Source organism: Lemur catta, chromosome 17 (assembly GCF_020740605.2).
Source record: "Lemur catta isolate mLemCat1 chromosome 17, mLemCat1.pri, whole genome shotgun sequence".
Classification (NCBI taxonomy): Eukaryota; Metazoa; Chordata; class Mammalia; order Primates; family Lemuridae; genus Lemur; species Lemur catta.
Window position 1 is genome coordinate 4,251,632 of NC_059144.1, and position 26,549 is coordinate 4,278,180.

Here is a 26,549-nt window from a genome sequence, read left to right on the forward strand (position 1 = left end):
GTAGCTGCAAATGATGCAAATAGGGCAAAAGCCACAGTAAGGCAGATTTTGGCTTAACGTGAGAAAAAAACTATCTAAAAACGAAAACTTTGCAAGAAATAGGTGGCCTTGAGAGGTGATAAGTTCTCCAGTGCTGGAAGCATTGGAAGGTCCTTGGGATGGGATTCCTAGCTGGAGGCTGAAGAAGTACCCAGTGGCTTTTCTGTCCCTGAAATGTCTGACTGACAAAGCTGGCTCAAATGAAATTTAAACTCGAGTCTGAAAGTACGTGACATTTTGTTATTTGTACCTCTGGTATGGTATCGTATCTTCAGTATATCACAGATAGACGGATAGCCATATGGGATGGAATTACAGGAAGAATCATTATCTTCATTTTTTAAAAAGGGTATCTCCTCAAACACAGGAAATGGACAATTTTCAAAATGCATTTTTCTAGAAATAACAAGGCATGAAAAACAGATATCACAGGGTGGCTGTAACTTCCACCCACTCTATCATGCTAGTAAATTATTGACCTTCCTTTAAGATTTAGAAAGTGAGTTAAACAGTGTATAAAATATTGACTAGCAGGCTAAAAAGAAATAAAACAAGGATTCCTGACTTAAGTCATTCAGCTACTAGTTCAATTCACGCATGTACACATGTGTGCACACACACCCGCTTGACTTAAAAATGTTAAGAAACAAAACAAAATACACCCTTTCCAATTTTGATTTTTAAAAATGTCTTTCCAAAAGGGTTTTAGAAGAAGATTTCTACTTCTTTTATTATTCTAAGTCTTATAAACCTTATTAACAATGGATAAACACTATAAAGACAAAAAAAAGAAGTATGTTCAGGACGCAGAATGATGCTTTGTATTATATATTACCTTATTTGCTCAATGAATTTACTAGGTACACACTTATAAAGTTTAAATTCTCATCTGGCTGAATATGACATCATTTCCACCAACACACACTAAACAAAAGCACACACTGCTTCTCCTGGAACTAACACTTGCACCGGGGCTGGAGTCGCTGTATTTGTGAAGTAACAGAGAAGCCAGCCTGTTGTCTCACGGGCCTGCGGCTTGGCTGCCCTCTTGTGTTCAGAGAACAAGTTAAACTGGATCAAAGCCCCTAGTTATTCTGTACCTTTGCAGGGGCGGGGGGCAGAGAGGCTCCAGCTGGAAAGATACTCAAAGCTGGAAAGTGTCTGAGGGGGTTCACTTTATGAAGGAGGAAGTTCACCCCCAGATATGTGAAGTGTCTTGTCTAAGCCCACAAGCAAAGTTAGACCTAAAGCCCTTTAGGAGTGAAAGATGGCAGAGAAAGTGTTACTGTGGGCACAACTGTGGGCCTCACACTACGATTTTCATTCTGTAAAATGCTATTTGTAAATGACATAGTTCTGAGATATTTATTCTTTAAAAAGAAAGCGCTACTTAAAAATATAGAGTTAACTACAATATCCGAACATCTGAGCAATGGCTATTAGAACTATTTGTTATCTATAACTCTGATGCCATCTATAAGTAATTAATCATGCTGAAAGCCCACTTTTGTGGCCTTTTATACAATGACTGCCAACTATATCGGTCCTAAGTATTTTAAGAGCATGAGTTGACAAACATCATGGTACATCGAAAAGGAAATGAAAGGCAAGAAATCCTCTCCAGTAACTTAATCATAAGGTTAGCATGCCCGGAAATGATTTCTAAAAAGAAGCAGTAAGCTGTAGGGTGTGTTGGACATCACAGTTAGAGCAGCCAGCGGGAAACGGCAGGTGATCTGGAAGGGTCAGGGCCAAGGTGTCCCTCCACTGGGCCTGGAGAAGCAGTGGAAGAAACTGAGACCTGAAACCCCAGTGACCTCGAAGACAGAGAAGGCTGGACACCAGTCATAGGAACCTGGCCTCAATGCAGAAGACAACATGAAATCTTGACAGGGGAGGCGAGAGGCTAACACGTGGATTCAGGAATTTACACAATAAGTAGAAGGCCCGATGGCATCTCTGCCTTCTCAATAAACAGTGACACACGCCTTCTGAATTCCACATGACTTCTACTCTCAGGGCTCACCCTGTGGGCACAGCTGTCCCCCGTGCACGGTCCCGCACACAGGGGGCTGCGGTTCCTGAGTGTGCCCCAACCAAATGGAGGACACAGCCCTAAAGTGGGGTATAGACTCTCACGGCATTTTCTTGGCCTGGCAGAATGTGGCCCAAAGTCACCAGATGCTATGAATTTCTTGACATTTCAGCCATAAAAGGAATGATTACATTGGATAGATTCACATTTTATTTAGAGCATGACTTCATATGAGAATACCATAATTTCACACCTTTCAAAAAAAACCTCACCCAGGATAACAGACCTGTTTTCATCAACAGTCATCCCCACAGTCACAAGTTCATGCGAGACAACTGGCCTGCCTGCAGTCCACTGCCCCCGACTTTCACAAAAAGGGGGCCCAATGTTCCCACTCTCTGGGTGGAGGACACGGAGAAGCCACACAGGAAAAGGCAGACGACCTCGCCTAAGGAATCCAGGGTCAGAGGGGGCTCCTCCATACTCCCCAGTATTCTCCCAGTGCAACACCCCGAGTCTAGCTGATGAAATCAGTGCTGACCTGGACCCCAAGTCATCCCCATATCTGCCAGCAGGTGGTGCCAGAGCACAGCAGGACCAGGCGGGGCTGGACCCTCCTCAGCAAGAATTGGAGGCTGCGAATGTCATGTCACAGGCCACCCAGGGCGTATCAATGAGCTGCCCAGCAAGGCAGCTCCATATACATTTGAATTTTTATTTTGAATCCCACTTATTGTATTAGGGGAGGGTGTTATTGTATCTCAAAAATTTGGGAATTTCAATTTAATGTTTTGAGCTTATTTCTGCCCCAAATTCTAAAGAAAGAATCCTGTTTCCTGCAACACTGTGGCAAGAGTGCACAAGGAAGTTTCATTAGAACTATAAAATTAACTTTATAGGCCTACCATTAAACAAACAAACAAAAAATACAGACGGAGGGAGAACAGATATAAACCCTTCATCAGCTGTTCTGGATATCTGGCGTCTCTGGTCTCGGTGCCAGGTGGCTCTTGAATTCAGGCAGCTGCGGAAGAGCAGGCAGGGGCAGCCTCTTAGAAAAGGAGCCAAGTTTCCATTTATTTGTTCTCTTTAGAAAGGGAAATGACAGTGTCTGCCCGAGAGGCTACTGTGCATTCGTTACATGTGGCCAAGACGCTGAACACTTGAGAGAGGCATTTTATCCCAATGTAATGTTGGTTATGTCTTAGCAAGGATTTGGTATAATCAGCTAAGAAGAGAGGGCCTGCAAAAGGGCATCCAAGCAGCAGTATCTGGAGATGTCACATGTCAAGATGCTGCCAGCAGCTGGTCATGGCCCTGCCAATGCCAAACAGCCCCCTTGCCATCCTGCAATGTGTCCTCTACTTGGCACAGGGCCCAAAGCACTTGCACACCAATACCCTTCGCATGGAGCCCTGGTACTAAGAATGCTTCCCCCCCACCTTAGGTCAAACATCATCCGAAGTTTTGTGAAGGTGGATTATGACACAAAGTGGGAAGTATATAATTTCCTGTATGTCTACTAAAAAATCCTGTCATTGAAAGCTTCATAAAGTCACCGAACATTACGGCTGGAAGGGACCTAGAAATATCCAATAGGTCTTTCAAACTCAACTCAGGCTACTCAGACTCCATGAAGCCCCCATCTTGGCACTTTGAGATCATTCCTTTTTCCCAACTTCTTTATTTATCAACAGCTCATCTGACATTGTGTTTCTGTTGCCTTTGGGTAGGTCTGGTATGCTTAAGTTTTTTGTTTTATTTTTTTGAAATAGAAAGCATGTCAGATGAACAAATGGATAACAGTGACCATTTACTGAGTATAAATTATGGGCTAGGCATTAAGCTCAGTGTTTCATGTATTTTATCCTCAATTTTTATAAAAGCCAAGAAATTTAAGTATTGAGCCCATTTCATAGATGAGGAAGCTGAGGCTCCCAGAGGTTAAGCAATCTGCTTAAGGAAATCTGTGCATTCAGCAAATATTTACAGAGTTGCTATATCTGCCAGACTCTGCTGCGAGCTGTGGACACAACAGGTGAGCAAATCAGACCTGGTTCTTAATCCAGTAATGTAGGAGAAATTGGAAAAGTGAAGTGGAGACAAGATTGTCAGAGGCCCTGCCCGGGCAATAGTGGAAACATTTTTGGTTTTTCAGCATGGATTGATGTGATTGGTCTACAGTTTCAAAGATTCCATCTGGTGGCCTGGAGGGGACACAGAGCAGAACAGAGTGGGCTGGTCAAGGGATGGGTATAACAGTCCAAACCCCAGAGGGAGACAGGGATAGGGAAGGGAGGCAAAGATGGAAACGCATTTCCTGACGACAGTAGCTTAATTCACAAAGCGACAGGAATGCCAGGACATGTAAGCTCAGGAGAAGCGCAAATACAAGATCCTTTTTTGGGTAGCGGACTTTGCACACCTCTCAGATCATATTGTCTAGATGCCAGTGCGTTGAGCTAAATGTAACTCTCAGCAGGCCTAGCAAGAGGTACAAGATGTTAGGCAGCAACAACTGGAGCTGTAGGTCAGGGGGCTTGGCCCACTCAGCCAGGCTGTGGTCCTCACACACCCTCCCAAACCTGGGAGAGCATCTGCAGGAAGCCTCCTCCTCCCCTGTCTCCATGAGGAAGGCCCTTATAGCACCTATGTCCAGCATTCAGGGGCACAGCTGACCAGGCTGCCCTGCACAGAGGAGCTGGGATTTGAACTCTGCTCCCAATCGCTCCCAGGGAGCTCTGCTCAGGGGCACTGCACTTCTGGCTTATCCCACTCAGCACTTCATCTCCCCAGAGCAGCAGCTGCAGAGACTCAACTTGGCAGGCTTGGTCTCTTGGGCCTTTATCCAGCTACTTTGTTCTGCCGGGAACTTAGCAGCTGTGCTAAAATAATTGAGTATGGTCACTGTTCCCCCTTTACTTTTTTAAAGACTCCTCCACTTCCCCCTTGCCCCAGTAGAGAACTAGATGACAGTTTTAAAATCTTGTGGACAGAAGATATTCTCTTAACAGAGGTAAGAGTTGTTCACCAAGCAGTTTGACGGAATCCTCATGTGTATGACTAGATGCTGCAGATACACTATGCCTGCTCTCTGGGTGAGCTACCGTACTTCCAAGAAAGTGCCTGACACTGGGATTCACTGCAGTGTCTAATCGCCAACACAATAAACCTGTTTATCAGGAGTCACAGAAGTGGTAAGTTCCTTTGGAGAAGGAGGATCCGGAGACTGTGTGTGTATCGGGCCGGGGCTGGCTTGCTCTCAGCTAGCTGTGTGGCTCGGGGCAAATCATGCAACCTTAATGGGCTCAGTGTTCTCCTCCGTGAAAGGCAGGGTTTGGACCACAGGCTCTGAGTTGCCTGTCATATTAATGTTTAATTGTTTTTCATGGAAGAATTTCTATTTCTTCCATTGACCTAGAGCAACTCATAAAACAAAAATAAAACTAAAAGAATAGTTCACTTTTTGTTGGACAGGTCCCTCTTTCCATCTGTAACGCCAGCTCCTATCTCGTCTCAAGGGCTGACGTAAGGGGGGGGGACAGTCCCGCCCCGCCATGTGCTCCAGGAAGGCAGAGGTCAACAGGGACCCACACAGAGGCACCAACACACCCGCTCTCCCTTTCTGTGCTACTGCTGCTTCCTCTGACTGAACCTCAGCAAGGCAGCCGCACTCTCAGTTGCCGCCTTGTGTTTAGGGAGGAAACACAGGGAGCAGAAAGAACATCAGCATCAATTGGCCTGCTTCTCTGACCCAACTGAACCCTGGCCAGGCCCAGGGACCTTGGGACGCACCAGGCTCCAAGGTCATGGGTGTCATCAGCCTTCCCTCCTAACTCACTCCCACAGGGGGACCCCTCCACGAGGGAGTCTGCCCAGACAACTTGACTGTGTCCACCAGGAATCGATACTACGCAACGCAATGTCCTAGAGCCACACTGTGAAGGCTAGAAGTGAACAAGGATTTGCCCTGCCTGCCCTCAAGTACAGCGTGTCCCAGCTCCACCCCTCGCCCCGCCTCCCGGGCTCACCCTTCCTATTTTCCTTTCGGCCTGAGCACTCCATGCCCAGGGGCATGATATCTGTTGAGTAAATTTGTCTTTGTGTTTAGGCATCCTTGGGCAGGAACTAAATGATGTATCTTTTGGCATGCCCAAAATAAGACCCAAGACCTGGGACATAACAGATGGGCAGTAGGGTGGGCTGTGGAGACAGGATGACTATGCAAACAAAAGGGGTTATGGATTCACAGCGAGTGGACGCTGCATGCACAGCAATAGCACATGAGGAAGTTGGGTGCAGTGGCTCACGCCTGTGATCTCAGCACTTTGGGAGGCTAAGGTGGGAGGACTGCTTGAGGCCAGGAGTTCAAGGCTACAGTGAGCTATGATTGCACCACTGTACTCCAGCCTGGGTGACAGACCAAGACCCTGTCTCAAAAATATTAATTAATTAAAAGAAATAGTATATAAGGAAAATTATAGCCCATTCTTAATTTTTTTTAAAAAGTAAATATTCACCTTTCAGTTTATAAAATTTTCATCCTTAAAAGGTCTGCATGGTTCTTCTAATCTTGGTTGCCTAGAAAATGCTCACCCACTTCTTCATAGATGCTGTCCTGACTGCTGTACCCCCATTCCTAAGGGAATGAGTGGTTCCTAATACTCTCATTGCCTCTTGTGTTTTCCCCTCCTATTACTGGTCAGAGCTGGTTACTGCAAGTTTATTTCTGTGCTTACGTGTTTTGGACTTTCCTTCTGCTACCAGACTGGACGCCATGGGAGGGCAGGGCTGTTTTGGCCCCCAGGGACACCATGTGCTTATTAACACAGTCCCTGACCAGTGGCAGCTGCTCAGACAGTACTGACTGGATAGAAGCCGACCGGGGAGATGGCCAGTCATCCGAATGGATTTGAAACCTAAGTTTGAGGATGGCAACATTATAAGATAGTTTAGTTTTATTACTTTAGCCCAAGGGAAAGAGTTGAGCTTAATTCCATGAAGGTTTCCCGTACTTTGTACTCCTTCCTCTGTTTACCAACGGCAGGTGCACATGTTCCAGTTTAAAAACACGTCAAAGTAATTTGGGAGAACTTCACAGGATCAAAGAGAAAAAAAAATTTTTTTTATCTTGAAAGAACCTTAGAGATCATCTCAAACCCCTACAAAGTCTTTTACTAATAAGAGGTAAACATGTGGAAATTTAATACATTTCCCGCAGTTGGAATGATCACACAAGCCCAATGCTCAAGGTAATGAACCTTAGATGAACTCGAGACAGACGCAGCCACAGGAGAGAAGAAAAACACGCTTGGTGGACACAGTCACCTCCGGTGAATGTCCGTCTTACCACAAGTGGGAACGTCCTCCTCTGCGGAGGAGGTCTGCTCGTCTGTGGATGGCTTTTTCTTTCCCAGACCAATAATCTTGGTAATTTTTTTCCCAGTGACTTTAGATACGGTTCCCTTGGTCTCTGATTTGGAACTTTTCTTCCTCTTCACTGTCAAGAATGACAACAACAAAAAAGCATGTTTTAATTGTAGATGTTAACTGAAAAAAAAATGAAAATAAAGCATAAATCACAACCCATTTCTTCTTTCCCTTAACTTCTACCTACTGAGTAGCTTAAGCACCTGCCAGTGTGGGCTGTCAACCCAGACACTGGGGGTCCCTGCAGAGAACAGGGCTGCTCCCAGGAAGCTGACGTTCTAGAGTGGGCCGAGAACACACACCCCGGCACGCACTTGTGCTCATACGAAGTACGTTGAAGGGTGCAAGGACCACACGGAGATCCAAACCAGGGTGATGTGGGAGAGAGACCGGCAGGTCAGAGAAAGCCCGCCCAGGGCTGCTGCTAGGCTGACAGCTAAATTAACAAGGAACTCGCCGTGCACCTCTGAGGGGGAAGAAGTGTTCAGGCAAGAAGAACATCAGCTGACACAAAAGCTGTCATGCTGGAAAAAGCCCAAAGTGTCCGAGGAACAGAAAGAAGCCAGTGCAGCTACAGCCTGGCTGGCAACAAGAGGGTCCCAGGGAGGGGAAGGGAGGAGGGGGAACTGGGTCTCCCTGAGGAGCCCCGGCCCACCTGTCAGATACTCACTCGATCCTGCCCTCCCCAGGGCTATCAGACCAGCGGCCTGCATGCCAGCCCTTTACGCTGTGCAGCCTGGACAATGCTGAATCAGGAACTAACTGCCAACATACAAAACTCATACGCATTTTGCATAAAAATGATTCTGGCTTCCCTTGAAAACCTAGAAGATCTGGCAGCTCTGAACTACATTTGGGAACAGCGGCAGGAGCAGAGCAGCAGCGTCTGCACAGATGGGCCACCAAGCCACAACTCAGGCCAGCTCTGGTCCCTCCCCAACGTCCCCCACCACAGAGGCCCAGGGTTGGCTGCCCCGGCAGATGCCCCATAGGTCACTGGCACTCTCTCTCCAAGCCCATGGGCAGAATTACAGGGATGTACATGTGAGCAGGCACCCAAAACCGAGTGCGCCAAGATCCCTCCAGCCAGAGAGCGACTGTCAGGACATTCAGGGAGAAGGGGACTCAGATCCAAGACGCAAACACCATCACCCAGACCCTTCCCCTCATCTAACCTTCTGTCTGCAACTTTCTGGAAATCACGAACCCTCAGAAGGTAAGGAAAGCCCAGGATTCCTTCCCTGCCCCTGCCCGTGTGAACAAATGAGCGTGCACAGAACAGCCACACAGAGCAACTTCAGAGAAAGAGCATCCGGGGACACGGCATGATAAGCTACTGGCCTCATTCCTACATCTTCCCTAAGCAGGTACACACACCTCCCTCTTCTTCCCCCTTCCTGTCTGTCTCTGTGGGGGTGGGGCAGTAGCCCCTGCCCATCTCCACTCCGCGCCCCTGCCACACCCATCTCCACACCCATCGCCCCTGCCACGCCCAGACGGACGACGGCGCTCCCAATAGCGCTCCCATCTCCTGCCCGGCCTTCCACTCCACACGCTCCCCACAGGGCTCCGATCCCATGGGATTAGTGCCCTTCTAAGAAGAGACTGCACATACACAACAGACAGAGCAGGTGAGAAGGCAGCGGCTGCCTGCCAGCCAGGAAGAGAGCCCTCACCAGACACCACCCTGACGGCGCCTTGACCTTGGACTTCCAGGCTCCAGAGCTGTGAGAAAATAACTTTGTGTTGTTTCAGCCACCCAGCCTGCGGTATTTTGTTATGGCAGCCCGAGTTGACTAATACGACACAGTCTCAGCATTTTTGTGTTAGTTTAAACAAATCAGATTAAGGCCTCAGGCGATATGAGAAACAAAGGACAGAGGAATGCCACACTGCCCTCCTCCTTCTCCCCCAACATGCACACACCCTCTTTTAAAACAAAGCACCAGAAACGGTTTCAATCCCTAGTCTGAAGGCACAGCTCCCCGGCTACCACCAGACAGAGGGGTCTGCGGTTGGCACAGCTGTGGTGTTTTGGCTTCAGTCCAACCAAACCAAGACAGAAAGCAACAGTGGATGCCCCCCAGCGGCTTGTGAGGCCAGAGGGTGACCTCCACCCAGCCCCACGCAGCTGAGCTGTCCACAGAAGGCACCGCTGGCCGGGACAGTGGGAGTGCCGGGCACCGTGGAAGGCCTGGGGCACGAGCAGGAGGCAACCCCTGCAGACGAGACATTCATCACATCGCGCTGGGGTTTTGATTTACTCCCAGTTAGACTGAGACTGGCTCCTGCTGACAAAGGGCTTGCTGGACTCTGACTACAAAGAAATGAGATAATGATTAATACCTGCAATTCCTTAAATGTGCCCTGAAGAATTTTTTGCAAAAGCAGAAGTTAGGTAATCCTTGGAAGAAAAAGTGAAAGTATGTAGGAACATAAGGAAAAAAACCATCAAGAACATCTTGATGCTATTTATCAAACAAAAGGCAGAAATTAGCACTTACAACAGAATTCTGAAAAGAAACAACAAACTCAGAATGCTCAACCGGCTGCAGTTAGAGCAGGAGAGCTGGTAAGCCCCGGTGGCACGCGCTGCCCGCTCGCCATGGAGATGGGCGGGTTGGGGACACAGACCACTGGAGTGCGGCCAGCACTGAGCATCCTCTAAGGCCATGCCTACCACGGGCCCAGACAGTTTCCTGTCATCCTACAGAGAAGGGAATCTAGATGCTTTTGTTAGGTGGGTGGGAAGGATGGGGATTAACATCATCAGACCATTTGTTTACTCAGTGATTCTCCTGACGACCCATGAACAAATGATTACACCTTAAAGACATGAAACGCTGGTTAGTGGCAGTCACAGCCTCCGTGTGGACTGGTACCAGGACCTTAATTCTCGTTCCTCACATCAGCTGCAGTATCACCAGGATGTTTACTATTCACCCAAATCATACTGCAGCAGCTTATTAAACACTAGGGATTCCACCTTGAAAGAAGACTTTGTGAGTTGTTCCCTGTGGCTTTGACCACATGGAGTCCGACTGTTCTACCTTCAGCTGAGATTCTAACACTTAGAGAAAGCTGTACAAGTTCAGGATTTTCTCTATGCAGCGAGCAGAGAAATCTGACTGAGTCACAACATGGCTGGGATAAAAAACTTAACTGAAATCTCTCAACAGCAAGAGTGAGCAGCAAGAATAAAAGCCGAGATAGGTTAGAATGTATTTAAACCTTTAACTTCCTTCATTAACTATTTATCCAGTGTCTACTATATGCAAAGCCCATGCCAGGCAAAAAGAAGATGTCTGAACCAAGGTCACTTTTTAATTCCAAAGTATAGAAAGCTGTTCTTGTTAAAAGGAAACAAGAGCATTTAAGCATAGACATACCCACTCACATGTACATCCAGACATCCATCTTATTCTGAAAGACCTAATTTTACACAGGTACATTGGGAGAAGAAATAGCAAACAAGAAGACAGTTCAGCCAAACCAATGTTTACCATGCCTCAACTTCTACGCCGGAACATTGAGATTGTATGTTATTTCAGGGCAAAACTTAAAGATAGCTTTCCTGGTTTTGATTACACATAATGTGTGCCTTGTGGAAGACACAGATAATACCTTCCACTGAATAACTTCCGACGGACAGAACTAAAATTACACCCAGATAGGACTGACTTAGAAAACCACATATGGAAAAAGCAGAGATTATGACCTTTGACAGTGAACCTTATAATGTCATAACAGTCCAGATTATTTGAGTTCCAAGATTCTTAATGGCTTAGATTGCTACTTGGTTTAAGGTGACTTCATCACAGAGATAGGAAACACTTGCTCCACTCTAGCAACAAAGGGCAGGCGGGCTCGGGTGGGCAGATTGCTCACTGGAGCAGCTGAGTTCACAGGTTCAGTGAACACACAGGCAGTTTGGTTTTGCTCAGGGAAAACTGCCTCCACTATGCACAAATCACACCCCTCACTGCAGTCCACACGCTGTTAGGGAAATTGAAAGTCCAGTCACAGACTGCGAGAAGATGTGTGCAAAACACAACTGATAAAGGACTTGTATTCAGGATATACAAAGAGCTCTCAAAACTCAATAATAACAATCCAATAAAAATATGGGCAAAAGATCTGAACAGACATTTCACCAAAGAAGATACACCAATGGCAAATAATCACATTAAAAATGTTCAACATTGTCTGTCATTAGAGAAATGCAAATTCAAACCACAATTACATACCATTACACACCTATTAAAGTGGCTAAAGTAAAAAGAACAAAACAAAAATGACAATACCAAGGCTGGTGAGAATGCACATGACCAAGCAGTACCACTCCTGGGTATTCACTCAAGAGAAATGAAAACACATGTCCATGCAAAAGCCTGTCTCTGAAAGTCTAGAATAGATTTTTAAACAACTGCCCCAAAGTGGAAACAGCCCAAATGGCCTTCAATCAGCGAGCGGATAAACTCGCTGTGGCAACCTACATTTGGGAGCACTGCCAGCAACAGAAAAGAGCAAACTACTGATACTGCCACATAGGGAAGAGTCGCAAACGCTATGAGAAGGAAGCCAGACTCGGCGGTCTACACACTCATGATTCCCCTCCTGTAACAGTGTTCTGGTAAAGGCAGAGAGCAGCTCAGGGGCCGCCAGGGCCTGGAGAACAGGCAGAGGTGATACAAAGGGGCACAAGGGGGCTCCTGGGTGACAGAAATGTTCTGTATCTTCATCATGGTGATGGTTGCATGACTGCATTTGTCAAAACTCACAGAATTGTACGCCAAAAGGGTGAATTTTACTATATGTAATTTGCCCCTCTATAAAGCTCAGTTTAAAACAGTAAGAAACTTCTACATGCGCACACCCATGTTCACAGCAGCGCTGTGCACACTAGCCAAAGGGCAGAAGCAACCCAAGTATCTACTGACAGGTGCATGGATAAACAAAATGTGGTATATACACAGAATGGAATATTATCCAGCCTTAAAAAGGAAGGAAATTCTGACATACACTACAGCATGGATGAACCCTGAGGACATTATGCTGAGTGAAATTAGCCAGTCACAAAGGAACAAATCCTGTAAGATTGCTCCTGTGAGGTATTTAGGGTTGTCAGAGCCATAGATACAGGAAGTAAAATGTGGGTACCAGGCACTGGGGGAGGGGATGGGGAATTAACGTCTCATGAGGACAGAGCTTCAGTTTTGCAAAATGAAAAGAGTTCTGGACACGATGGTGGTGATGATAGTACGACAGTATAAATGTATTATAATAATACACTGAACTGGACATTTAAAATGGTTAATACGGTAAATTTTATATTATGTATATTTTATCACAATTTTAAAAAATATTAAATGTAGGCAAAATAAAGACATTTTCAGAAAATCTTAGAAAAGACTTCAGGCTGGGTGTGGTGGCTCATGCCTGTAATCCTAGCACTTTGGGATGCCACGGCAGGAAGAATGCTTGAGCTTAGGAGTTTAAGACCAGCCTGGGCAACAGCAAAACCTCATCTCTACAAAAAATAAAAAATGAAAAATTAGCTGGACATGGTGGCACGTGTCTGTAGTTCCAGCTACTCAAGAGGCTGAGGCATGAGGATTGCTGAAGCCCAGGAGCTTGAGGTTGTAGTGAGCTGTGATGATGCCACTGTACTCTAGCCCAGGTGACAGAGCAAGATTCAGTCTCAAAAAAAAAAAAAGAAAGAAAGAAAGAAAACAAAAGACTTCAGAAATGTGCAAGTCTGGCCTCCTCATTTTAAAGATGGGGAAACAGAGGCTCATCAAGAGGGAAAATGCAAAATTTGCACAAGATCATGCAAAGGCAGAGTTCAAAGGGGAATGTGGGTTCCTGTCTCATTACCCAAAGCTCTTTTCACTGGAAGTCAGGTCTCTAAGCCAGATGCCAGCTGTCAGTGATAAATCAAGTGAGGAAATTACCTGCTGTGAGTCATACGTGTGAAATACACGCAGGGCACATATAAAGACAATAGGAAACCACCTGGGCCGAGGTTGGGCAGGATGGAAAAGGAAGATCCACAGGCTGATGTTAACCAAAGGATTTTCCTGCATTCCTATCAGCGTCATCTACCATGATTACATCCAGACAACTGGGTCACCCAGGACATTTTCACATAATGAGACTTTACAGACCTGGCTGTAATTTTTTTTTTTTTTTTTTTTTTACTTTATATATTTTTGGCACATGGAGAACTCACCTTGCTCTTTTCCATTACACATAGTAATTCCATTTTCCATAACCCCCTCCCCATCTGAGCTCGGTCTCTCTGAGGACAGTTTCTGTAGGGACACAAAGGCTTAAGTTATTCTTACAATGGCCACATTGGCCACGTGCTGTGTAAAAGTTAAAAGTTATCTCAAAGGCAAAGAAAGTGTGGACCAAATTCACAACAATCCAGTAGTCAGGGCTTACGTGTAACACAGACTAGCTGGTTAGGTTGCTACGAAAGCTTTACAAACTTCCAAAAATACAAAGAAAAAACTCACAGAGGTTATATTATACTAACACACATATTATACCATGCCTATTTCATTCAAATCACCTTTTCTTGTAAATAAGTTTGAAAAATATTAAGATTACAAAACATATCCCCCCACCATGCATATTATCCTGCAGAAATAAAAATCCCATCATCCATTTAATTTCTTCCTGCCATTCACCAATAATTGGGTGTCAGGTATTTGCTTGTAACAGAAACACTCAGAACATACACAGAGAGACAGGGACAGTACCAAACCCTCAAGGGGGTGAGAACACTTGTCATTATTTCAGTCCCAGTATCTGGGTTTAATGAGCATAATTAGGATTCCATGTTAGGATCTGAGTGAGACACAGCGTTTACAGCTAGACTCCTCCCACTCCTGCCCAAGGACCTGTGGGGTCACAGTGGGGGAGTGGCCTCCATATGCCCTCCTCAGACCCTCTGATTATGCCCCAGTGCCTCAGACACTGGCCAGCTGGACTCAGATGAAACACGTGGATGACCCCCAGGGCACAAAGGAACATGCATGTTTAACTCGAAACACGAGGACCAGGCATTGTTGGCCAAGGACAGCAGGCAGGTGTCTGCAATCCTGCAAGACCTACAGGAAAGAATTAGAGCCAATTGGTGGGAAGCTGAGGTGCAGTGGTCTGATGACCTAGAGCCAACACTGCCCTGGCTCTCACGCCAGGAAGCATCCGTGGGATCCAGGGCAGCAGGCCTGGCCAGGCGCTAACAGTACCACCTCAGAAACCAAAGAGAAGCAAAGCACAATCGCCAATTCTGATGGGAGTGTGTGAAAGAGGAACTTGGAGGCACTGTGATGGGAAACAAAATTGGACCAACCTTTTGGGAAAGCAATTTGATTAGCAAATGAATCAAAATCTTAAAAAAGAAAAAACTTCTTATCCTTTGGTCTAGTAATTCAGCTTCCAGGAGTCTACTCTCAGGTAACAGACACAGAAGCAGTAAAGATTTATGCAAAAGATGTCAAGTACTATTTTATTTATGTGGCCTAAAAAAGAAAAAAAAAACAGCCTAATTCAGAGGAGAGAATATTTATATAAGTCATAGTAGAGTCATACAAATTTGATAGTAAGCTGATGAAAATGCAAAAATGCTTGTTGCTTGTTATGGGTATTTTAAAACCTGGAAAACTGCTAATAATATAAAGGTAAGTGAAAAAAGCAGTATAAGAAATTTTATGCATAAGCTTACCCAAACTGTAAATGCTGTTCCTTTTATCCCCCTGCCAGTGAGCAGATACTTTTTTTGTCTATCCTTGCGTTGTGTGTGAGTGTTCTCCAGAGGAACAGAACTGATGGGATGTGTATATGGGATGTGTGTATGGAGAAAGAGATCTATTATAAGGATTTGGCTCACATGATTATGGAGGATACAAGGAAAAAAGTGGTTAGAAATTCAGACACCGTTAAAAGGAGCTGCCTCCTCTATGTGGTGGACTTATAAGTGACTTTTTCTATCTATTTACGTTTCTCTGAACTTTCTGAATTTTCCACAGTGGAGCAGGTATTGGTTTTATAGTTAGGAAAGGAAGAGCTGTTCTATCACAATACCAGGATGCGGATTGTGACGGTTACTTTTATGTGGCAACTAGGAGGGTGTTTCCGGAGGAGATTAACATTTAAATCAGTGACCTCTGAGTTCACTGCCCTCCCTAGTGTGGGTGGGCCTCATGCAATCAGTTGAAGACCTGAGTAGAACAAAAACACTGGCCTGCCCATACAAGAGGGGATGCTCCAGCAGACTGCCCTCAGACCTCATGTGTACCATCAGCTCCCCGGGGTCTCTGCCTGCCAGCCCACACTGCAGATTTGGGACTTGCACCCTCCATCACTATGTGAGCCAATTCCTCATAATAGATCTCTTTCTACATAGATACACATCTCATCGACTCTTTTCCTCCGGAACCCTGACTAATACAAGGACAGACTAAAAACAATCTGCCTGTTCGTGGGCACGGGGTAAAGGCAGACAGCTCAGAAAGCTCCTGGGACACAAGCTACTGGCAGAAGATCTCACGGCAGAAAGTCAGGGAAATGGCATCAGTCACACGTGGACAGATAAAGTACAACCAGAGCGGGGCGTGTGCCCAACAGTGATGGGTTCTGCACATTTCTGCCAAGAAGGGTGTACAGATGACAGGCCACCCCCCAACCACTGTGCTCTTCCTCTGCCTTCCGATAAGCAAAATGAGTACCCTGTAGAGGGGGCAGCGGGTGTCTCCTGGTCTGTTAGGAATAAGCCCTTGGGAAGGTACATTTATGAAGCACCTGCTGTACCCCAAAAGTAGACAGACTTGCATTCAGATATCAACCTTGCCATTTAATAGCTATGTGACTTTGAACAAGGCCCTTCACAACTTTAATCCATTTCTTCATCCACAGCTGGAAATAACTACACAGTCTGTGAAATGACTTACTGAAGCTTCGTACAAACTCAGAAGTTAAAATGGATGGGAAGCAGAATTGCATTTTTTCTTTTTTTTTTTTTTTTCTTTTCCACCTGAAAGTGCTGAAATTCTCAAAGAATGTTATTAAAACTTTGAGGAAGATCTAAATCAACTGCAAGGTTATTATTCCCAGAAAGAACAATGAACGCCCTTACCTTCTCTAGCTCTGCCTTGTGCACCGGGGAGCTTGGCGGAGGAGGGCATTCTGAATCCACAGGTACACTGCAGCCGCTGTAGGCTTCTTTGATCACCTATGGAAAGCACAGCCATCTTCTGAGTGTGCCCAAAGGCAAAGACACTTAAACTAGGGCTCCCACAAGGTGAACAGATGGAGGCATATGGTGTGGCAGGGAAATGCATGGGATCAAAGGCACCTGGCTTTGAGTTCCAGGGTGCCAGGTGTTCATTTGTTCACTTACTCTCTCACTCATTCACCAAATATCTACCCAAGACTGGAACTGACATAGATGAACAATGCATTTGAGGCTCCTACTCACATAGAGTTTCAATCCATGTCATTTAGGTATCACCATAAATAATAAGTGTCACCAAAAACATGTAAGGAACATAAGACAGCAGTAAGTGCTACACAGAATAAAAGATGGTGCTTTAACGAAATGGTGGGTGGCTACTTAGATCAGGAGCCCTGGGGGGCCTTACTAGAATGACATTTAAGGGTCCAGATATGTGAAGAGCTGGTGGAAAAGGGTTCTAGGCGAGAGAACAGCTGGTGCAAAGGCCCTGTGGTAGTGTGAGGTGTGTGAGGAAACCAGAGTGCCACGTGGCAGGAGAGTGGGGGAGAAAGAGGCAGGAGATGAGGTGGCAGCAACCGGCTGGAGGCAGATCACGTAGTGCCTTCAGGCCCAAGGGGGAGAGACCCCAAGAGCACTTCAAGGAGAGGGGCAGGACTCAAGAGCATGGGCACAGGGCCTCCCGCATGGGTGTAACCCTGGCTGTCACTTTGGGCAAACCAACTGCCAGTGCTTTAATTCCCCGTCTGAACAGCACAGATGCCACAGCACCTGCCTTCTGAAGAAGGCAAAATGCCTGAGAAAGAGCCTAAAACACAACAAGCACGCAATTATGAGAAGGTTGTAGAAAACAGTACTTGTGGGAAGAGTTACAGTGGAGCAGATGAGAAAGCGCAGGGAAATGAGTTAGAGGCCACCGTTGCTACAGCTGTTCAGATGCAACATGGGCTGGAGCTGCTCAGTGAAGGCAGGCACGGGAGGGGAATCGGGGCACCTGGAGGGAGGAGGGCCAGCCCTGCTGAGGAACCAGACTCGGGGCTGAGGGAAAAGAGACAACTCCAAGGTGACTCCAGGATTTCTGTTCCTGGCAACTGGGCAGTGCAGTCTATTCAGAGGAAGACAGTGGAGAAGCAGGTGGGTGGATATGTACGTTCAAACCACAGTCGCTGCTGTCACTGCTGACACCACTATCACTGTGAGCGCCTTACAGCTTATGGTAAGAGCTCAGAAGACGATTCCAGGCTAGACTTATGGGCACTCTTCAGCCTGTAGGTCAGGATTCCGGGCACAAGTGGCCTTCCAGGCCATCCCCTGCACACAGTCACCCACTCGTTTCCCCAATCATTCTAGAGTTCATATAATGTCCAGGTGTGGCTCTGGTCACCGTGCATAGGCTGCAAATGAGACAGACAAGGGTACAGCGCCTGTGACACATTCTTGTAACTGAAAAGTTAGCAGGCACATCAAAATGTCTTCAATTCTTTTTTGGACCTAAGCTGCAATTTGAGTTAAACCCAAGCTCCTTCTGGGCAAAAAGGAAATGCCAAAGTCCTAGATATCTTTGTAGTAATTTTGCAATTTGACCTCAACAGACATATCCAAATTCACTTGGCTTGCACTGGCGTTGGGATAGAGCCAATGACTGACAAAAGACCAGGATTGTGTTTCCAGCCATTTTACTGCTGAGCTTATGTCCACTAAATAAGAAAAAAAAAGGAAATGAAAGAAGAAAGACAGAGAGCTTGGGGCAATGTTTTCTCCTTGCTAATTCCGAGGTGCGGAAGCAGGACCACCAGGCGACGCTCAGCCCAGTGACCTGTGCCTTCCAACCACGTCAGATCTCTCTCCTCGTCCCTCACCTTCGTGCCAATCTCACCACTGCTTTTCTGCCTTTATTCCCTCACCTGCCCCAATGTGATTAGTAAGTCTTCTGCTGACAAAGCAATTTTTTACTTGATTTGAGGACAAGACTTTGTCTTTTCTCTAGGGAAAGAGTGTTAATAAAATGGAAAACTCCTGAGCTTTTGTGGCAAACAGACCTGGGCTTAAACCCCAGTTCTACCACTTGCTCCATATGTGCAGCTGAGCAGTTTCATCTCTGAGCTCCACTTTCCTCATCAATGACACGCACAAAATAACACCTAAGAGGGTCACAGTGGAAATGAAATGATAAAACAAATGTTAAGTATCCAGCCTAGTACTTCTCCCATAGCAGGTATTAGTAAACCTGAACTCTTTTCCCATGATTATAGAGTTAAATACATGAAAATGTCTTTCCGTTATACAAACAAAGCTGAACTTGATAAGTTCTTCATTTTACTCCATAAAACAACCTCCACAATCCTATGATCTCAAGCTTTTTATTCAAAATACAGTTGTCCTCTTTCTCCTTTTCTTTTTTTGTTAGTGGGGGAAGAAGCAACAAAGTGCTTTGGCTGTGCTACTGCGATTACCCCTGCCGGCCGCGGGGGGTGGGCTCGTGAGTGGTGTCTTCTGGAGGAGGTGTGCAAAATCGGGGCGGCCTTCAGATTCAGCCTGGCCACGCCCAGGAAGCCCTCTCCGGCCCTCCCGTGTGGTGGACACAGTACGCACAGGCCACAGACGGCCTCGCGTCCATCTGTCACAGCAGTCATGCAGGCCTGTGTCTTCCAAGCCGTGCTCGTGAGGACAGAGGGGCTATGCCTTGCTTACCAGTGACACACAAAAAAAAGTCTGACCAAAGGGGGAAAAAGCATGAGGGAATAAAGAAATAAATTGGATTTGAGATTTTCTATGAGGGAAAACAAGTGAGTGAAAGAAACAAAAGGAAAGAAACTAGGCCATCATTAAAATAAGAGGAGCCTCATGACGAAGTTTCCCAGTCCTCAGCACTGATTTCTGAAATCCTCAGTAGGGGGGGAAAGTGTTTGTTAAAAATAAAAAGGCAAATCAATAAAAGCCACCTGGCACATACACATTCAAACTTCCATATCCCGCCCTAACACTGCCCTGCTAGCCTCGCAGGCGCCCTCCCTCTCCCGATCCGCCAGGGCCCGCGTGTCCGGCAGTCAGACGGGGTGGTCTAGCCGTCAGTGCTAACTCACGCTGTCGCCTGTTTGAGAAGCTTTTCCTCATAAAGCCAGCCATACAATCTGAATGCTTAGAACACTGCACATGGACAAATTATACACTCTGATTCTTCATTATTAATATTCTCCCAGCTAGAACTCAAATTCCTCCTGGAGAGTAACAGTGTTTCCAACAGTGCTTAGGAAGATGGGCACACACCAGACCAGCCCAGAGCCCAACACCAATCTGAGACAGGGCTGGGGGTTCCTCATGGCATCATGAGATTGTTTACGCTCCCCTAGACTAAACAGTAATTACGTCCAGGGTATGAAGAAAGGCGTTAGTAAAAAGATCAATTAGCACGAACCAGTCTTTATTTTCATGGATTTTTTTCAACCAGTTGCAGAGATCAGGTTATTTTCATAAAACCGTCTTTCTACTCTGTCCCTATTTATTGCCAAATTGTACCTGCAGAGTTAATTCAGGAGTCATAAATAAAAGGCTTATCACTCCAATCCTTTCACTAGCTACAAATGAGGGTTTTTATAACAATGCCTTTCTATTTAAAGAGTCATGTTGTACCAGAGTTTCAGTATGTATTTAAGAAAACTAGATCCAAATTCAGAATCACAAATCTTCTAAAAAACAAATTGTTATATGTTTTGTGGTAGTTTTGTTTGCTTTTAACTTGAGCCCTCAGCTCGAGAAACACAATCTCTGCACATTTTTTAAGGAAACCTAACCACTCCATTTCTGGGAACACTGGCTCTCGTCTTCTGTTTGACCTCTACGCAACAGCTCATGTTTTCAACATCTGTGTGTGCACACACATACACACACACACAGAGTCGGTTAATTTTGGCAAGAGCTGCTGGTAATGGAAGTTGCAGGCAGAAAGGAGAAACAAATCTGGCAGCAATTCTTGAAGAAGTATGTGCAAAGTCATGCACTGGTTAAACACAGCCCTCATGTTCTTCATACTTGACAAAGGGTATATATATGTGACTTCATTAAAACATTTTTAATTGTTACACTAAAGTTGTGTTTCAAAATATTGAAAGTCTGGATCATCAGTTTTAAACGATGTGGGATAACAGCAGTTTATATTAATAAAAGCCTTTTATTAACATAACTTTTACAAATAAAAGACAAATAATATGGGATAACAGCAGTTCATATTAATAAAAGAATTGGCATTTGTTTTACAAAACAATTCATATGAGAGAGTTGTTAAAGCTTTTATAGGAATCCTAAAAGTGGCATTATGAATAATACTGTTTATATATTACCTATTTATTATAGTTTTAAGAGTATGTTTATATCATTTTTTATTCTACTTCTTTGATAATTCTGGTAATTATTATTTTCATTTGATAGATAAATGGGAAAGAGTTTGTTGACCCAAAATATCATGAGTTACATGTATTCCAGGAACATATCCTAGATTTCCAGACTCTTCACTCACTTTTCTCTCATCCTAACATATTCCTTCCAGCTAAGTCGGGGTTGCTCCTTTTATGATAGTAGCTCTTTCATTTTAAAAAAAATCACTTCAATCATAAGGATGTGGCCTGTATGAGGTGAAATAAAAAGCTATGATGATAACATTGACTTATTTCACATAAAACTATCATTACAAAGTTCTAAATCATTTTGATTAAAAAAAGAAGAGTTAAACAAGATAGTTAAATACTGTGATCTACATTTGGGAGGCCGAGGTGGGAGATCCACTTGAGGCCAGGAGTTCAAGATCAGCCTAGGAAACTTAGTGACACTCTATCGCTACAAAAAATTTTAAAAATTAGCTAGGCATGGTGGTGTGCACCTGTAATCCCAGCTAGTTAGGAGGCTGAGGCGGGAGGACCACTTGAGCTGAGGAGTTCAAGGTTGCAGTGAGCTATTATCTCCCCACTGTACTTCAGCCTGGGTGACAGAGTAAGACCCTGTCTCAAAAAAAAAAAAAAAAAAGACTGTGGTCTACAAACATATATAGACCAATTTACCAAATTGTAAAATATATATCCTTTACAAGCAGACATAGAACATTTACAAAAATTGACTCTATGTTGAAAAATAATCAAGTCTACAAATTTCTAAGATATAAATCATATAAAGTTCTATGACTAAAAGACAATTAAATTAGAAATCAAAAACAAATAGATAATTTTAAAAATAACCAAATATTTACAAGGTAAGCAATATATTCCCAAATAAACCATTGGTCAAAGAAATCACAACAGAAACTAGAAAACTTTTAAACTGAATAATAACAAAAGCATAAAATGTCAAAACATACATTAATAATATATAGTCAAAACTGTGCTTAGAAGGAAACGTTTAGTTTTAAATGCATGTATAAGGAAAGAAAAAAGTGTTAAAAAAAATCAATGATCTAAGTGTACATTTCAAGAAGTTGAGATAATTACAGCAAATTAGGCCAAAAAAAAGTAGAAATAAAATAATAAGGAAGAGAACTTAATAAAGTAGAAAACAACAATAGTATAGAAAAACAACCAGCAGAACCAAAATTTGTTTTTTTGAGAGAACTAATGAAATTGACAAACTTCTGGCAAGACTGATGAAAAAACAAAGGCGGCACAAGGTACTCTGACTTCTGGTTACCATACAGAAAGGCCTGGGAGACCATCACTCTTTCTCTCACAATAAAACAAGTGGCTAAGCTAAAAAGGAAAAAAAAAAAAAGGTATTTTTTTAACCCATCCAAGCAAAGAGGATACAAAGAAACCTAAACAAACTAAATCCTAAAAGTAAAGAGTCCTTCGCAGAAAAGGAGTGACCACAGCCCTCCTTGTCACTGGCAGGATGGGGCCAGAGGGGCATCCACTACAGAGGGTGAGGGAAGAAGCCAAAGATTAACAGCCACGTGCGGCTGGCATGACTTTATAATTCAAGGAGCACTGTGGCCGGGCGTGGTGGCTCCTGCCCATAATCCTAGCACTCTGGGAGGCCCAGGTGGGAGGATCACTTGAGGTCAGGAGTTCGAGACCAGCCTCAGCAAGAGTGAGACCCCGCCTCTACTAATAATAGAAAGAAATTAGCCAAACAACTAAAAATAGAAAAATTAGCTGGGCGTGGTGGCACACGCCCGTAGTCCCAGCTACTCAGGAGGCTGAGACAGGAGAATCACTGGAGCCCAGGAGTCTGAGGTTGCTGTGAGCTAGGCTGATGCCACCGCACTGTATGTAGCCCAGGCCACAGAGTAAGACTCTGCCTCAAAAAAAAAAAACCAATTCAAGGAGCACCTTGACAGAAGGAGCCTACACTCACTCACCAACCCTTGCCCTGGGGCTTTATTGAGTATATAGACACAGCAAAAAAGCTGGAACCAAGGAAACAAGAGTTCAGAGGGGTCCCCTTGAGATCCCAGTACTTCTCCCAACTACAAGGTCACTGCTCTGCAGATGAAGGAAAGGGCGGCAGGAAGCCTCCCCAAGGAAGGGCCAGGCTTCCCAGAGTACCAGGCACCCACCCTTCAATAGCTACAGACAGAGCACAGGGCAGAGAGATTTCTCCCAAGGCACAAAAAGCCAGAGGTAAGACTGCAGAACACAGAGACCACCTCAGCAAGCCTAAAGCTGGCTGGTAGGCCAAAACCAGACACAAAACAACAAGCTGGTTCAGAAAGCCAGTCATGCATCTGCAGTACACAAAAGAAATCTCCAGGTTTTCACCACAGGTCTCAGAGCCCAAGCCAAGCTGACGGGAAGTTCCTGATGCAGCACTTCAACCCTTCTGACAGCAGAAGTGAAGTGAATCAAAGTGAAGCTGCAACAAAGTGCAGACTCCCCTCAACCACAGATGAGACACACACAAGTCTCCCAGGAGCAGCTCGGTAGGGGGGCCACACCCTTTTCTGGAGGGAATATAGCTCACTTCAGTCTCTACTGCTCTTTCACACAAAATGTACAGAATATAATATAAACTCCTGAGACACATTCAACAGAAGCAGTCCCAGAGATGGGCCAGCTACTGGAAATATCAGAGATGCTAAAATAGGTATGATAGAAATGCTAAAATAGTTCATTAAAAAGGTGGACAACATGAAGAAATGGGGAAGTTTAGCAGAGAGATGGGAACTATGAAGAAAGAGAGAGAGAGAGGGAAGGAAGGGAGGGAGGAAGGGAGGGAGGCAGGCCACAAATGAAAAGCAGGATGTCAGAGAAGAAGAATGCATCAGATGGGTGTAACACACCGGGCACAGAAGAGGAAGGATCAGTAAACCTGAGAACAGTAAACTAAAAGCCTCTGCCCAAGCTGAAACACAACAAAAGGGTGATGGAAAACAGAAGAGTATGAAGAAATCCACAGGAAAATATCAAAAGACCTAACATATCTACAAATGGAATTTCAAAAGGAGAGGAGAGAAAAAAAAATTGAGACAGAAAAAACTGTTTGAAGAGAAAATGGCCAAAAACATTCCAAAAGTAAGGAAAGGCATCAACTCACAGAACCAAGGAGCTCAACAAACACCAAGAAAGACAGAAACCAATAAAACTTCACCTACACACCTCACAGTGCACCGCTAAAAACCAGGACTGCCTATGAAGACAGATTTGGCTATATATCAAAATTATGAATGCTTATAGCCTTCATACAAGCAATTACTCTTTCTAGGAGTTCAGCCTACAGTATGAAATGATATATGCATAGGGTTATTTATTAATAATATAAAATTGTCATATCACAAGATTGAAAATAACCCAATGTCTATGAAGGGAGACAGATTTTTTTTAAGTATGGTCTATTTATACAATGAAATGCTATACATTATTTTAAAAAAAGAGCGCTCTATTCTCTAAATTGCTAAGAGCTCCAAGATACTTTGCTTGGGTGAAGAAAACCAGGTGCAGAATGCTGCACCTTTTCTATGAGCAGGTGAGAGGAATTTGTGTGCACATGTACGTAGAAACCCTGAAAGGAGACATACAAAAGAAGACTGCTCTGCTGCACTGCTGGTGGAAGTGCAGAAAACAATCTGACAAAATCTAGTGATGCTGAAGATGTGCACCTCCTAAACCTGGCAATTCCACCGCCAGGTATCCATGGCATCCATCGCAGAGAAGCCACAACTGTGAGACCAAGGGACACATGCGAGAACGCTGACGGCAATGCAGCCTGTGGCAGGAGAAGGTGTGAACACACTCGGTGGCCTTCAGCAGGACCATGGATATAAAACAGCTCTGAGTGGAAAAAAACACCTGCAGGACACACGGAGTTTGAAGCCACTTACATGGAAATTGTAAAACATGAAAAAAAATATTATTTATCATTCATGACTGTGTACATATATAAGTGAAGGCATTTCTTAAAAAGCATAACCAGACAGTAATAAAGACTAAATTCAGATAACAGTTATCTTTCAGAAGGGAGAGAGAATTAAACAGGGGAGCCATATCTCAGTTCCATCTGTAGCATTTTAGATCTTAAAAAGATATAAAGTAAAAAGATTCTTAGTTCCAGAATGTATCTGAATCATTGGGAATCTGTGGTTTTTAAATCTCCAGGTTGATTCCAATAAGGCAGCAAATCTAATGACAGTATCTGGAGAAACTAAACTAGACCAACTCAGGTCTCTGCTAGCCCAAAATAATTAAAATTCTATAACCGATTGACTGAAACTCGTTTTGCAATCTGACTATCATTTCTAATCAAGACTTCTTAGGTTCTTGTACTGTCACGTGTACAGGAAATAACAACACAGGCATTAAATAGAGTAACTCATCACTTTAAACTCTTGAGAAAAAGATAATTTACCCTGTTTTACTTTATTTATTGAAATATATTTATTTATTTATCATCAGCAAATTCTAAAAAAAATTATTGTAATTAACTTCCATTCATAAATGGAGTCATCATTCTATAATTAGCTAAGTGTCTCTGATCTATAAGTATCTCACATCTGGTGAAACAAGACACAAGATTATTTCACTCCATCAGCATCTCACATCTTGAAAAAGTTTGTTTTTAGTGGTGCATTCATCAGCTGCACCATCAGCTCCACGCCATTTCCCAGGGGCGCTCCAGATGACTTCCCAACAGACCGATGCCAGCAAGCAGGGTGCCACACTCTAGTACGCACGAAATACAGAGGGCAAAAGAAGAAAGCATAAGTTGCAGAGTAAAGCAGAGAATGCAGGATGGGTGCAGGTAACCAAAAAAGTGAGACCAGGTGAAGAAAACAGAATCATAAAGCTGCTCACTTGTTTCCAAACCGTTGTTCCCTCCTTACCGAAGGGATGGTACAGCAATCACAGGCGTGAGGAATGAAAAACGAAGAAAATGGCAAACTGTCAGATGGCCCAACACAACAAGAATGAGACATGAAGCCAGAGACACCTGACTTGGACCCCAGCTCTGTCACTTGCTGATCACAGCTGGCATCACTTCACTTACCTGAGACTCGGTCTCTTCACTGTCAAGTGAAACTGCTAACGATAACACCCTTTGCAGGTGCCTGTTTTGAGGACTACGAGATAATGATGGCAGGAAAGTCCTTTGTACACTTAAAGGGCTTCAGTGATACTGGTAACAGCGGGGTTGACATGTAACATATTGAAGTTATGTATCGGGAAGGATATAAACTCGACAGTAGAGATTTCTGACCACAGGACTTCCAGGAGGATCACTCAGAGGAAGAAACCGCTCTCCTCAACTCCCATACGATAACAAAATAAAAAAGACAACATCGATGTGTTCTGAGCAGCTGACAGACACAATGATGGCAATCATGGTTAT

The 26,549-nt window shown here is 44.4% G+C and overlaps 1 protein-coding gene across 1 annotated transcript in view; it reads right to left on the reverse strand.

Annotated features, from left to right (window-relative positions):
• The window catches only part of AFAP1 (actin filament associated protein 1), a 173,978-nt gene that overhangs the window by 36,898 nt on the left and 110,531 nt on the right, over positions 1-26,549 (reverse strand). Inside the window, exons 7-9 of the mRNA XM_045528283.1 lie at positions 16,650-16,745; positions 13,737-13,818; positions 7,425-7,574 (exon numbers count right to left, since the gene is read on the reverse strand). Coding sequence (XP_045384239.1) covers positions 7,425-7,574; positions 13,737-13,818; positions 16,650-16,745 — 328 coding nt within the window. The remainder of the gene's footprint in view (positions 1-7,424; positions 7,575-13,736; positions 13,819-16,649; positions 16,746-26,549) is intronic.